At 41.0% G+C, this 14283-nt stretch overlaps 1 protein-coding gene across 1 annotated transcript; it reads right to left on the reverse strand.

Moving 5' to 3' along the window:
• Positions 1-184: 184 nt before the first annotated feature.
• Positions 185-14011, reverse strand: LOC129839568 (neuroblast differentiation-associated protein AHNAK-like). Its single transcript, XM_055907093.1, has 5 exons — positions 13677-14011; positions 7326-7382; positions 6909-7029; positions 6088-6260; positions 185-5685 (listed from the first exon to the last, which is right to left on the reverse strand). The coding sequence occupies exons 2-5, from the start codon at positions 7326-7328 to the stop codon at positions 508-510; spliced, it is 5475 nt and encodes a 1824-aa protein (XP_055763068.1). The 5' UTR covers positions 7329-7382; positions 13677-14011; the 3' UTR covers positions 185-507.
• Between the last annotated feature and the right edge of the window lie 272 nt (positions 14012-14283).

A 14283-nucleotide genomic window follows, 5' to 3' on the forward strand; every position in this document is an offset into this window, starting at 1 on the left:
AATATATATATTCTCAGCTTGAAATATTGAATTTGCCAAACATTAATTCAATGTTAAAAAGTAAGGGAAATAAGGCCTACTGTCAGAATCAGGTCAGAATAATAAAGCCTTGGCTAATGCATTTTGAAGTTGTTTTGAAATAATTATTTTGTTGAATTCATGTAAAGAAAGATAAAACCAAAGATTTTATAAAAGTTACTAAATCCCATTTTATTTTATTACAATGTAGCAAGTGTATAGTAAAAATACCATTCAAATAGCTTATCAGCAGAACATAAACCTTTCATACATTTTTTAAATCACTTGACAAAAGAAAGCTTTACACATTCGTTTTCAACATGTTCATAACAAATGCCAATGCCAATACAAATGGCAATAAAAAAGTACAAATATGTGCAAATAATCTGATGCTTGTTTTATACGTAACAGACGTTTTCTGCATTATGTTTCAACAGAAGATTGTGATTCAAACAAGCCTAAAATTACATTTAGTCAGTTGTCTGAACGCTATATAAGCTTTGAAAGCCAGAATGTTGACCCTTTTAAGGTCTCATCTTCTGGAACTTCAAGGTCCACATTTGATGCACTGAAATCGAGACTTCTGAGTGTATGAGATCTACGGTTTGACTCTTCCTTGTGCCGATTTTTCAGGCTCCCAGTTCCATCTGGTACATCCCCTTTGAGATGTTTGGGAAATGCAGTGACAAAATATCCTTCTTTATCTTCAGACATTTTGGGATTTGAACCATGGGTAAAATTTGGTATAGACATTCCAATTTCAGACTGTTTTGGACTTCTCCTTTTTGTTCTGCCAGTTTCACCAGCTGGGGCTTTTCTATGATGTTTATTGCCCTTGAGGTCAGTTCTACTCAAATGTAAATCTGGCTGTGAAACCTCTACTCCATACCTTTGGGGTGGGAGTTTAGGGACTGAGGCGTTAATACTGGCAAGACTTGAGTCTATATCATAGTCTGGTATTCTTGTATGACTACCCAATTTAGTCTTGGATTTGGGAATTTTTAATTTCCCTGTGGGATCGTTAAGGTCTGAACTTCGCAGATCTAAACCCGATGCTTTGTACTCAACTTTTGGCAATTCTATATCTGCAATGGGATCACTGGCCCTTCCTTTGACCTTCCTAGACTTCCTATCAGTGTGTGGCAGTGTCACTTCGGTATCTATGTCCATTGTCCGCAATTTTATATGCGCTTCACCTGGGATATCAGATCTGTGTTTACTATGCGATGACACTTTGTATTCTGGGCCTCTGATATCAGCTTTGGGTAAACTCAGGCTGACATCTGGGTGACTAACTTTCAAGTCTGGTGCTTTTAGATCCACTTTAGCCTTTGGAGGAGAAATGTCATTTGTTTTCATAAAGTCCATATCTGTACCTGCCCTTAGATTGGGATTTCCATACTGAGGCAATTTAAAGGATTGCAGTTTGAATTTTCGAGATTGTATAGCAATGTCACTGTCTGGCAAATTGAGATCAGCTTGGGGGCCTTTGAGGTTACCAGAGGGAACATTTATGTCTAAATCTGGACAACCGATCCCTGTGTTTACTTTCAGGGTTGACAAGCTCAGGTCCGGTCCATCAATGTCTCCATCTATTCCAGCATCTGGACCATTCAGACCAGAAAGGCTGAATTTAGGCATTTTGAGGTGGGGCATTTTGAAATTCCCAGAAGGTGAATCAATGTTCATATCTGGAGTGTTTAAATCCATGTTAGGGGCTTCTAGGTCAACTGTAGGTAGGTCCAGGTCTGGTGAACCAATCCCACCTTTCATCTTTGACAATTTCAAACCTATGTCAGCACTTATGTCTTGATCTGGTCTTTTTGAACTAGACAACATAAATTTAGGCATTTCGGGCATTTTGAATGTAGGAGTGCTGATGTCAAAACCAGGGGCTTTGATGCTACCATTTGGCCTTTCTATGGTTGGAACTCTGAATCTACCTGAGGGCATATCTGGAGCATTGAGGTCTAGTTTGGGCCGTCTGAGATGATCCTTAGGTAGCCTCAAATCTGGGGGACTGATTCCCCCTTTTAGCGTTGGGGCTGAGAGATCAGTATCAGTTAAGTCATAACCAGGTGCATCTACATTTGGCCCAGATAGCCCGAAATCAGGCATCTTCAAATCAGGCATTTTTAGACCTGTTTTGGGACCTTTGAGGTTAGCTGTGGGGGCATTGATATCTATATCTGGGCCCTCTAAGTCTCCATCAATGTCAACATCTGGTCTCTTTAGGCCCCTGAATTTAGGCATTTTAAATTTGGGCATTTTGAATTTCCCAGAAGGTGCATTGATGTCAATATCTGGAGCAGTCATGTCTAGTTTAGGGGCTTTGAGGTCAGCATCTGGGAAATTCAGGTCTGGGGAATCAATTCCCCCCTTTAGCTTTGGGGCTTTGAGATTCAGTTTTGTGGATTTTGGCATTTTACCAGACAGCCCAAATTTGGGCATTTTCAGTTTACCAGAGGGGCCATCAATGTCCAGATCAGGAGCATTCAGATGAACCTTTGGTTTATTCAATGTAGGTACTTTGACATTACCTGAGGGCATATTAAAGTTTACATCTGGTGCATTGAGGTCTAATTTGGGGCCTTTGAGGTCAACATCTGGCAGATCCAAATCTGGGTGACTAATTCCCCCTTTAAACTTGGGGGCTGAAAGATCCAAGTCAGGCCCCTTAACTTTTGGTCCAGATAAACCTAAATCTGGCATCTTGAAAGTTGGCATTCTGAATTTTCCTGATGGACTGTCAATATCAGCATCTGGAATGTTGAGGTTTGCTTTGGGACCCTTGAGTTTGGAAGATGACAAGTTCAGATCTGGTCCCTCTATAGCGCCATTAATGTCAACATTTGGTCCCTTCAGGCCTCTGAATTTAGGCATTTTGAATTTCCCTGAGGGTGCATTGATGTCAAGATCTGGAGCATTCACATCTAGTTTAGGGGCTTTGAGGTCAGCATCTGGGAAATTCAGGTCTGGAAAATCAATTCCCCCCTTCATCTTTGGAGCTTTGAGCCTCAAGTTTGGAGATTTTGGCATTGTACCAGAGAGCCCAAATTTGGGCATTTTCAGTTTACCAGAGGGAGCATCAACATCACAATCTGGAGCATTGAGATCTAGTTTAGGCCCTTTGAGATGACCCTTAGGTAGTCTTAAATCAGGGGGACTGATTCCCCCTTTTAACTTTGGGGCTGAGAGGCCAATATCAGGTAAGTCATAGTCAGGTTCATCTACATTTGGCCCAGATAGCCCAAAATCAGGCATCTTCAAATCTGGCATTTTTAGACCTGTTTTGGGACCTTTGAGGTTAGCTGCGGGGGCATTGATATCTATATCTGGGCCCTCTAAGTCTCCATCTATGTCAACATCTGGTCCCTTTAGGCCTCTGAATTTAGGCATTTTAAATGTGGGCATTTTGAATTTCCCAATGGGTGCACCGATGTCAAGATCTGGGGTGTTTACATCTAGTTTAGGGGCTTTGAGATCAGCATCTGGAAAATTCAATTCTGGGGAATCAATTCCCCCCTTTAGCTTTGGGGCTTTGAGATTCAGTTTTGTGGATTTTGGCATTTTACCAGACAGCCCAAATTTGGGCATTTTCAGTTTACCAGAGGGGCCATCAATGTCCAGATCAGGAGCATTCAGATTAACCTTTGGTTTATTCAATGTAGGTACTTTGACATTACCTGAGGGCATATTACAGTTTACATTTGGTGCATTAAAGTCTAATTTGGGGCCTTTGAGGTCTACATCTGGCAGATTCAAATCAGGGTGACTAATCCCCCCTTTAAACTTGGGGGCTGAAAGATCCAAGTCTGGATTCTTTACCTCAAAGTCAGGCCCTTGAACATCTGGGCCTGAGAAGCCAAAGTCTGGCATTTTAAAACTTGGCATCTTGAATTTTCCAGATGAGCTACCAACATCCACATCTGGCTGTTTTAATTTGGAAGATGATAAGCTCAGGTCTGGTCCATCCAACTCTCCATCAATGCCAACCTCTGGCCCTTTAGGGCCCGAAAGGGCAAATTTAGACATCTTAAACTTTGGCATTTTGAATTTTAATGAGGGTGCATCAATGTCAATATTTGGAGTGTTTACATCTAACTTAGGTGCTTTCAGGTCGACTTTGGGTAAGTTCAAGTCAGGTGCATCAAGTCCACCTTTTATCTTGGGAGCTTTGAGACTTAGCTTTGGTGTTTTTACATCAGCATCAATGCCCAGATCTGGTCTTTTTAGGCCAGAGAAGCCAAATTTGGGCATCTTCAGTTTACCAGAGGGGGCATCCACATCGAAATCAGGAGCTTTGAGTTCTGCATGCGGTTTCGTTAGTTTGAATTTACCTGAGGGTATGCCAATATCTGGAGTACTGAGGTCAGGCAAACAGACGTCTGATAGACACATTTCATCCGCTGAGAGGTCCAGGTCTGGAGTCCTAACTCTTGGTCCAGATATATCAAAGTCAGGCATACCAAGATTTGTTTTTTTGATCTTCCCAGATGGGATACCAATGTTTGCATCTTGCAATTCTAGATCTATTTTGGAACCTTTAAGGTCTACTGAAGGTAAATCTACATCAGGGACATTCAGGTCAGGAGCACCAATCAAAGAGGTTTTAAGATGCATGTCTGCAGTCTTTAAAACTGTATCAATGTCTAAATCTGGTCCTTTTGGTACTCTGCGAGAGAGCCTAACCTTAGGCAATTCAAAAAAACCAGAGGGATCATCCACATCAAGGTTTGGGTTTTTCAGTTTCTTGGAGGACCGGACTCTGATTTTACTTGAAGGCATATTCACCATGCTGACATCTGGGGCTTGCAGGTCTAGATTAGGACCTTTGAGATTACCATCTGCTGCTTGTAGGTCTAGTTGGGGACCTTTGAGATTAACTCCTGGCATATCTTTATCTGGGATCCTCATATTTGGTGTATCAACCTCAAGGTTGGGTACATTTACACTGGGTCCAGAGAGACCCAAGTCAGGCATCTTAAATCTGGGCATTTTGAACATTTTGCCTGTTCTTTCAATATGAAGCTTTGGGGCATTGATATTTAAAGTAGGTGCAGTGACAACCCCCTCTGGTAGATTGAGCTCTGCTTCCGGGACATTGATATCTCCTACAACTTTGGGAAGTGGATCTATAACTTTCAGGTCAAGATCAGGGTGTTTGAGGTCAACGTCGGGCAAAGACATATCAAATTCTGGAGCATCAATAGCATCTATATCAGTTTCAAGATATGGCCTTTTCAGGTTAACTGCTGGAGCATCAATGTTAAGTGACCCATTTAAACGAGGCAGGGAGAGATCTGATGTACTAATGTTGGCATTAGGCAATGAAAGTTCTCCACCGCGAGCATCAGGTACCACGCCTTTGACATCAAGTTTAGGCACCTCTAACTTTGGAGCAGAGAATTTGAGGTCTGGAGACTCTAGGTAGGTAGGAGCATCTACTTTGGGTGTCTCCACAACTGGGTAATCCATGGTGAGGACAGGGGGTTTGAGGTCACCTTTAACTTTAGGTTTGTCCCAGACAGGTCTCGGTCCCTTGCCCTTAACCTGTCCTTTATGGGAGCCTCTTTTCCTAGCACCTGCAGGTTGTCCAGGGCTGTCATCCTTCATGAACCTATTTATTTTGGCATTGTAGAGTCTACTATATGAATCCTTCAGCATCTGTAAAGAGAAACAAATCCTTAATTGAAGAGTTTGAGATGTTGGCAATGAAGCCCTTTATTTACTTCCCCAGAGTCAGATGAACTCGTGGATACCATTTTTATGTCTTTGCGTCCAGTATGAAGGAAGTTGGAGGTACGAGCCAAAGCTAACTAGCGTCAGGAACGGCTAGCATGCTAGCTTTCAGTCATTGTGCTAACACTAGTTAGCAACTTCCTTCAAACTGCACATAGAGACATAGAAATGGTATCCACAAGGTTATCTGACTCTGGGGAAGTAAATAAAGGGCTTCATTGCCAACATCTCGAATTGTCCCTTTAAAAAATAACATATTTTATCCAGCAACCTTTCTGAAATAATTTCCCCCCCTGCTTATTCTATTACTAACTATATTCCACAAACCTCCTCTGGTGCTTTGATGCTGTCCAAGGTCCCCATACTCTTGCTCAAATTATTTTTCGTCAGAACTTGAACCTTCTCATCAAATCCATTATCAGCCATCAGCTTCAGTATTTTCAACACATCGTCTTTCGAAAGTTGGTCAAAGTTGATTGTGGCACCCACAATTTCATCTCCTGAAAAAAACACAGTTAAATCATGGTGACTGAACATTTCAATGATTCTAAATGTGTCTAAGTATTTTTATATACACTGCTCAAAAAAATAAAGGGAACACTTAAACAATACAATGTAACTCCAAGTCAATCACACTTCTGTGAAATCAAACTGTCCACTTAGGAAGCAACACTGATTGACAATAAATTTCACATGCTGTTGTGCAAATGGAATAGACAAAAGGTGGAAATTATAGGCAATTAGCAAGACACCCCCCAAAAAGGAGTGATTCTGCAGGTGGTGATCACAGACCACTTCTCAGTTCCTATGCTTCCTGGCGGATGTTTTGGTCACTTTTGAATGCTGGCGGTGCTCTCACTCTAGTGGTAGCATGAGACTGAGTCTACAATCCACACAAGTGGCTCAGGTAGTGCAGTTCATCCAGGATGGCACATCAATGCGAGCTGTGGCAAAAAGGTTTGCTGTGTCTGTCACCTAAGTGTTCCCTTTATTTTTTTGAGCAGTGTATTATTTTTTCTTCACTGTTACACTGTATTTTACTATTCAACAAAATTCAGACAACAATTCAAAATGTGAAATCTTACATTTTCTCAAAGAAACATAAGTACCCCAACAAAAATGGCATACATTAAATAAAAGACTCATACCTTCTTTGAGCCCCTGATTGCCAGAGGAGCCACCGATAACGCTGGAGACGACCAATCCTCCCTTTTCTGATTCCTCCAGCATTAGCCCCTCAGAGAAGCTCCTTCCCCTACGGTGACCAGGCTAAAAGCAGATATACAAAGGTAGTTACAAGAAATGTGCAAAGACGGGTGTGTGGCCTCAGCATTGGTCATGTTTCAATAACCCAAACATCAAACAGAATTTCCACAATGAACTTAAAAATACATGTTATTTACAATCATTTTAAAATAGATTTTAAAAATGGAATTCACTTCTAGAAAGTAAAGTTGGGGCATAGGTGTTTTTCAAAAAGTACATTTCCTTCTGCTTAGCTTATTGTGTTGGAATTTGCTTGTTATTACTATCATCATGCCTGATGGATGAATGATCTCACATACCATGATCCTTCTGGTGTTTTCACAGCAGCCTTTAATGAAAAGTTCTTCTGTTTAAACCTGTTGAGGAGGAAAGAATCAATTAAAAATAAATGCTCAGCTTGGTTTCAATCTATTATTATCAAATCATATAGGCCTATATACTGCAGCATACTTTCGTAGCCTTCAAGAGTATCAAATGCAAAAAAATATCATATTTACACTCCAGAATAAAAAATACAAGCAAATACAATAATGGCGAAGCTCATTTTACCATAAAGACCAAAATCAGCTGAAATCACCACTAAAGAGGGGCTATGGAGGGTTAACCTGTTTACATAAGCAAATAGGCGCATGGTTGACACCCAGGTAGCTGCACTTTTGACGTATTCGAGGTGTGGCCTTGGGAGATGGAGGGAACAACAGGAACAAGTTTGTCCAGAGATATATATATATATAAGTGTACTATAGTCGGGTGTAAACTCAGAAATGACCACACCCACCACTTTCTATTATGAAAAGCTTGCTGTGGCAGGTGCTCAAATAAAGTGATTTGTAAACAATCGTTAGAGCATAAGTCGTGTCAGTGATTTGTGTCACATGCTTCGTGAGACTGCTGCTCTATGAGCAATAACGTGTGTGCTCTGCTACCGATTCCACAATGATCATAATAATCATAATTTACTTCATCATCAAATACCTCCAAAAGATGAATATGTAAAAATATTCATCACTCAGACTTACTAAACCACACTGAGTATACCAAACATTAGAAACACCTAATGCCCTCCCCTTTTGCCCTCAGACAGACTCAATTGGTTGGGGCATGGACTCTACAAGGTGTCGTTCCACAGGGATGCTGGCCCATGTTGACTCCAATGCTTCCCACAGTTGTGTCAAGTTGGCTGGATGTCCTTTGGGTGGTGGACCATTCTTGATACACACTGGAAACTATTGAGCGTGAAAAACCCAGCAGCGTTGCAGTTCTTGACACAACTGGTGCGCCTGGCACCTACTACCATAGCCCATTCAATGGCACTTCAATGTTTTGTCTTGCCCATTCACCCTCTGAATGGCACACATACCCAATCCATGTCTCAATTGTCTCAAGGCTTAAAAATCCTTCTTTAACCTATTTCCTCCCCTTCATCTACACTGATTGAAGTGGATTTAGCAATTGGTCGATCTATTTTTTTTTATTTGTCTCGGGCTGTTGACGGTAGGTGCACCCAATTCAGCTGCCCTGTGCACCTGGTAGAGAACTGTTGCGATTTCATGTGTCTGAAGGTACAACTCTGCCTTCCCGGCGGGCCCGGAGAGCAAATCAAGTGCACTATATACCTAATGCTGGCCAATCCGAGGGCTCAGATTACCGTGTCTGCAGTAACGTAGCAGGCATAAAAGAAAGCTACAGCAAAGTTGATACTGTGAGATTTCAAAACGTTTAAAACCATGACTAGAGAGACTGTCAAGGAATTTTTATGAGTGAGTTCATGTGTAAGTTCTTATTCAGCACTGTCAAGGTTTTGTATTCAAAACTTTTATAAACCAGGAAATGTGCATTCTTCCTATTTCCACTCAGCGTTACAACAAGCACTGCAGCAGTAATGAATGAGCACTGGTGTAAAGTACTTTAGCAAAAATACCTGAAAGTACTACCTAAGTCATTTTTTGGGGTATCTGTACTTTACTATTTATATTTTTGACAACTTTTTCTTCTACTTCACTACATTCCTAAAAAAGATTATGTACTTTTTACTCCATACATTTTCCCTGACACTCAAACGTACTCATTACATTTTGAATGCTTAGCAGGACAGTAAAATAGTCTAATTCACAAACTTATCAAAAGAACATCCCTATTGCCTCTGATCTGACGGACTCACTAAACACATGCTTTGTTTGTAAATGATATCTGAGAGTTGGAGCGTGGCCCTGGCTATCCGTAACATAAGGAATGTGAAATTATTTATACTTTTACTTTTGATACTTAAGTATATTTTAGCAATTACATTTACTTTTGATACTTAAGTATATTTAAAACCAAATACTTTTAGACTTTTTCTCAAGTAGTATTTTAGTGGGTGACTTTCACTTTTACTTGAGTCATTTTCTATTAAGGTATCTTTACTTTTACTCAAGTATAACATAGGAGTAACAGCATGAATTTGTGCATGAGGCAGAAATAATGCGGTGTGACTTGAGTTTTGCCATCAGATGAAAGACGGTGACCCTTTTTGGTCAGTGTCAGTGGTGGAAAGGGAGAGAGGAGGGATGTAATCAGAGCTGTAGCAGGCCTATATACAAATAGACCATTGCCGTATATGGATCTGTGCCATTTACTTTGAACTGGACTGTGTTTACAGCATGGGTGGTCTTGAGTAGATGTACTTGTTTTGAGATCAAAGCAAGAGCTGCATGGAGCTGTCATGCCCTGATCTGCTTCACCTGTTCCTGTGATTGTCTTCACCCCCTCCAGGTGTTGCTTATTTTCCCCAGTGTATTTATCCCTGTGTTTCCTGTCTCTCTGTGCCAGTTTGTCTTGTATGTTAGTCAAGTCAACCAGGGTGTTTTCCCGTACTCCTTTTGCTATTCTCTTATTGACAGTCTTCCCGGTTCTGACCCCTGTCTGACTCTGGACTACTTTCCCGCCTGCCTGATCATCCTGCCTGCCCTGACATTGATTCTGCCTGCCCTTCGGTACCTTTTAGACTCTGAACTGGGTTTTACCCTTTTGCCTGTCCACGACCATTCTCTTGCCTTACCCTATTGGATTAATAAATACTGTAAGACTCCAACCATCTGCCTCCCGTGTCTGCATCTGGGTCTTGCCTTGTGTCATGATAGTAGCCACGTGTGCACATTTTGTTAATTTCCTTTGCTAGTTAGTGAGTTATTAGCCCAGTTATAGATAATTTGTAGTCTACAATAAGAGAGTACATTTTTAGACATCTTTGAAAAGCCAGTCAGGTCAACAGCTTTTTTTAGTCTTAAAGGGGAATGTCGTATTTTGCTATAGGCTTTAATAAGCTCAGTAGCAAATAGGCAGAGGGTAGCAATAATTTGTCTGGTATGAAAATAATAATCCATTTTATGTTGTAAAGTGGTTTTTTGCATCAAACATCACAACAACATTTTTCAGTCACCTCCCTTGTCTGAAGGACAAGTGGATAAACAGGTTAATGTCAAGCCCTGCATGTTTTTTTCAAAAGTTTCATGGAATGTTGGTCTACATTGAACAACACACATCGGCTACTACTGTAGGCTGAATGATAAAACAGGTTTTTTCATGTTCAAATGTTATGGGATGCATTTTCTCCATTGTTTTTGATGGTAGGCCACTCTGGTAGAAATGGAGGCTCATCAGAGGAGGAAGGGGAGGACCAGTTTCATAAAATAAACATGAAAAAAGTTGTGTTTTTTTATAAAACTATACTAAATATAAACACATCACCAAATAGTTCATTAAAACATACTATTTGGAAATGAAGGTCTACAGTAGCCTCAACAGCACTCTGTAGGGTAGCACCATGGTGTAGCCGGAGAACAGTTAGCTTCCATCCTCCTCTGGGTACATTGACTTCAATACAAAACCTAGGAGGCTCATGGTTCCCACCCCATTCCATAGGCTTAAACAGTAATTATGACAACTTCCGGAGGATGTTGTCCAACCTATCAGAACTCTTGCAGCCCGAACTGACATGTTGTCCACCCAATCAAAGGATCAGAGAATGAATCTAGTACTGAAAGCATAAGCTATAGCTAACTAGCACTGCAGTGCATAAAATGTTGTGAGTAGTTGACTCAGAGAGAAAGACAATATTTTAACAGTTTGAACAAATTAATTTCTTCCAAAATGGAGAAGCAAGAGCGAGAGAGAGAGATTTCGTATTTTTTTTCCATTTTCAGTTTCACTTACTTAGCTAGCAAATGCAGCTAACTAGTTCAGCTTACTCAAACACCCTGCTCAAACAGAGGGATGCTATGTTAGCTAGCTACTGTAGCTATGACTATCCAACACAACACTGGAACTCTTCCAAGTCAAGGTAAGCTTTTGGTTTTACTAATTTATTGCCACCGGGGACTGCCGGTGTAAGTGCTAAACTGCTTACTTACTGCACACTGTAACGTTACTACATGATTGTAGCATGTTTACTAACGCGTTAGTTCTATTAGCTATGTTGACTATGACGTTGCTTTAGCTAATATGGTGACAAGGATGTAGGCTGTGTGTTATGATATGGTTTGGCTTGGAAAGTTTTTTTTCGCCTGGTCACATACAGCTGTGTTGTGCATTAAAGTCCACAAGCGAAGGGAAAAGGTGAGAGCCGGAGAGTGCATAGATGGAAGAAGGAATACAACATGGCTGCTATGAAAGTGAACTGTGTTTAAACGTGATCAGGGGTGTATTCATTCCGCAGATTCTGTTGAAAAAAGTTTATTAAACTGAAGCAAACAGATCAAAGGGATAAACATACCTGAATTTGTCCAATAGAAACTCTCGTTTGCAACTGTTGGACTAACAATTACACAATATATCAGCTAGAAGCAGGAAAGAAGTGTGCAAGACAGTATTGAATGTGTCACTGTGTGTTCATGTGTCACTAGCTGTCATCTCACATTTTTCTCTCGACCTGTGTGCACCTACGTTGTAAACTTTCATTCATAGGCTAGGTTGTAGCAACCTCATGATGGGTATGGGGAGTATCATGTAGTGGCCTAAACCTATCGCAGTTACAATCAACTGGGTGAATGGAATATGATCGACAGTCATCAAATATGCTGTAATAGAAATAAGGCCTACTAATGAAAAAAATAATAATCATCCTCCCTCATCTTAAATGGCACTGACCGCCACTGTCTGGTAGGCCAGACTGTGGCCACTGTTGGCCACTGTTAAAACTGTAACTTAAAGCGGGAATGCCTCAGTGAGGAACACAGATATAGAGGGGGAAATCAACAAAGTCCAGGTGGGTCCAATATTGCGCTGATGCGCTTAATGATGGTGACAGGTGTGCGTAATGAAGGGCAGCCTGGCGCCCTCGAGCGCCTGGGAGGGGGAGCAGGAGCAAGCGTGACAGTGAATGGAATAACTTTCATTCAGGAGCAGAGATTGAATGTAATTATCCCACATCCCCAACAACGTCTTATGAAAGATGCATTTAGGAATGGTAACTACAGGTAACAGCCAAAATAACGGAAAAGCTTGAGTAAATGAGTAATGCAAAGTATATTGAAAGCAGATGCTTCCACACAGGTGTGGTTCCTGAGTTAATTAAGCAATTAACATACCACCATATATAAAAAATACTGGGCAGGCCATTACTTTGGCTACCATGGCTATTCCCCATTTTGGCTACTATGGCTATGCCCCCATAGGATGACAGTGCCCTCATTCACAGGGCACGAGTGGTCACTGAATGGTTTGATGAGCATGAAAACGATGTAAACCAAATGCCATATGGCAGTCTTAGTCACCAGATCTCAACCCAATTGAACACTTATGGGAGATTCTGGAGTGGAGCCTGAGACAGCGTTTTCCACCACTGTCAACAAAACATCAAATGACAGAATGTCTTGAGGAAGAATGGTGTCGCATCCCTCCAATAGAGTTCCAGACACTTGTAGAATCTATGCCAAGGTGCATTGAAGCTGTTGTGGTTCGTGGTGACCCAACACCCTATGTTGGTGTTTCCTTTATTTTGTCAGTTACTTGTATATGGACTCAAAGAAAAGTGGACTGACAGTAAGCTAAAAGCTGCAATCATATTTCATGAAACATGGCACGTTATTGACAATTACTCTGTTCAAATAATTCCTATTATTTGACATTCATTCACATTGTGCAGAGCTGTAAGAGATTAGAGGCTGACTGAGATTTTCTCCAAGTCTAAGGTTGTATTTTATGAGCTCTCTGTTGACTCAAGACAAACTGTATGCTTGTGAATATTTTACTTTCAAATCAAATGTATTTATAAAGCCCTTCTTACATCAGCTGATATCTCAAAGTGCTGTACAGAAACCCAGCCTAAAACCCCAAACAGCAAGCAATGCAGGTGTAGAAGCACTTTTAATATGTACTGTACTCTACATACCACTGTACAAAAATATGCCAATTCAGAGTCTCTTCAAAATTTATGGTTTCACCTACTCTATATGCATCCTTGATATCTTTTTTCAGGTATAAAATGTTTCACATCAGCATATTAAAACATCGTCCATGTCAGTTGTTACTGTAGACATTTGCAAATGTAACATCCTCATCTAGCCACTACAACGATGACATCATTGTGAACTTCTTAAACAATAGTAATAGTACATGGCACCATATAGTCTGGATGGAGTACTTCAGCAAAAGTTGACAACAACTCTTACCTTTGGCTCCATTGGGGTAGTTTGACTGTGTTTGTTCTTGTTATTCAGCCATTGAAGAGTTTAACCGTCAATATGAGAGAGTTGCGACACAATGTTATCGGTCCCTGCCGTTTACTCCTGTAAGACTGCCTACACCGTGCCTCACGTCAGCGAAAGCATACTCTCCCCAAAGCAGACAAACTGGTTCCACATTCGGCATGTCTTCCCAGCCACACACCGTCACACACAACTTCCCCAGTCCAGGTAGGCACCGTGATCACTGAAACCTGGCCTCTCAAGACTGGAACTGTGAGATAAAGGGGGGGAGAAAAAAAACGGAGCACTCGCCACGCCAAGACAGGAGGAAAACAAATAGTATGGCAATAGAAAAAAATGCAGAGGTGTGCCAAAGAGTTGTCTTGTTTCAAGGGAGGGGCAGCTAGGCGTTCATCCATGACTCATGGTAATTATAAGGCACAACAATGAACGGGTGGCATGATCTAGGGATTAAGACTCGAATAGAACTGACTTATGAGACCTAACATTCATACTATGTAACCATACCTTTAAGGTGGCGCTACTCCTTCCAATTACCATTAATGACAATTATGTAATCGTGATGACATTC

This window comes from Salvelinus fontinalis, chromosome 40 (genome assembly GCF_029448725.1).
Source record: "Salvelinus fontinalis isolate EN_2023a chromosome 40, ASM2944872v1, whole genome shotgun sequence".
Lineage (NCBI taxonomy): Eukaryota > Metazoa > Chordata > Actinopteri > Salmoniformes > Salmonidae > Salvelinus > Salvelinus fontinalis.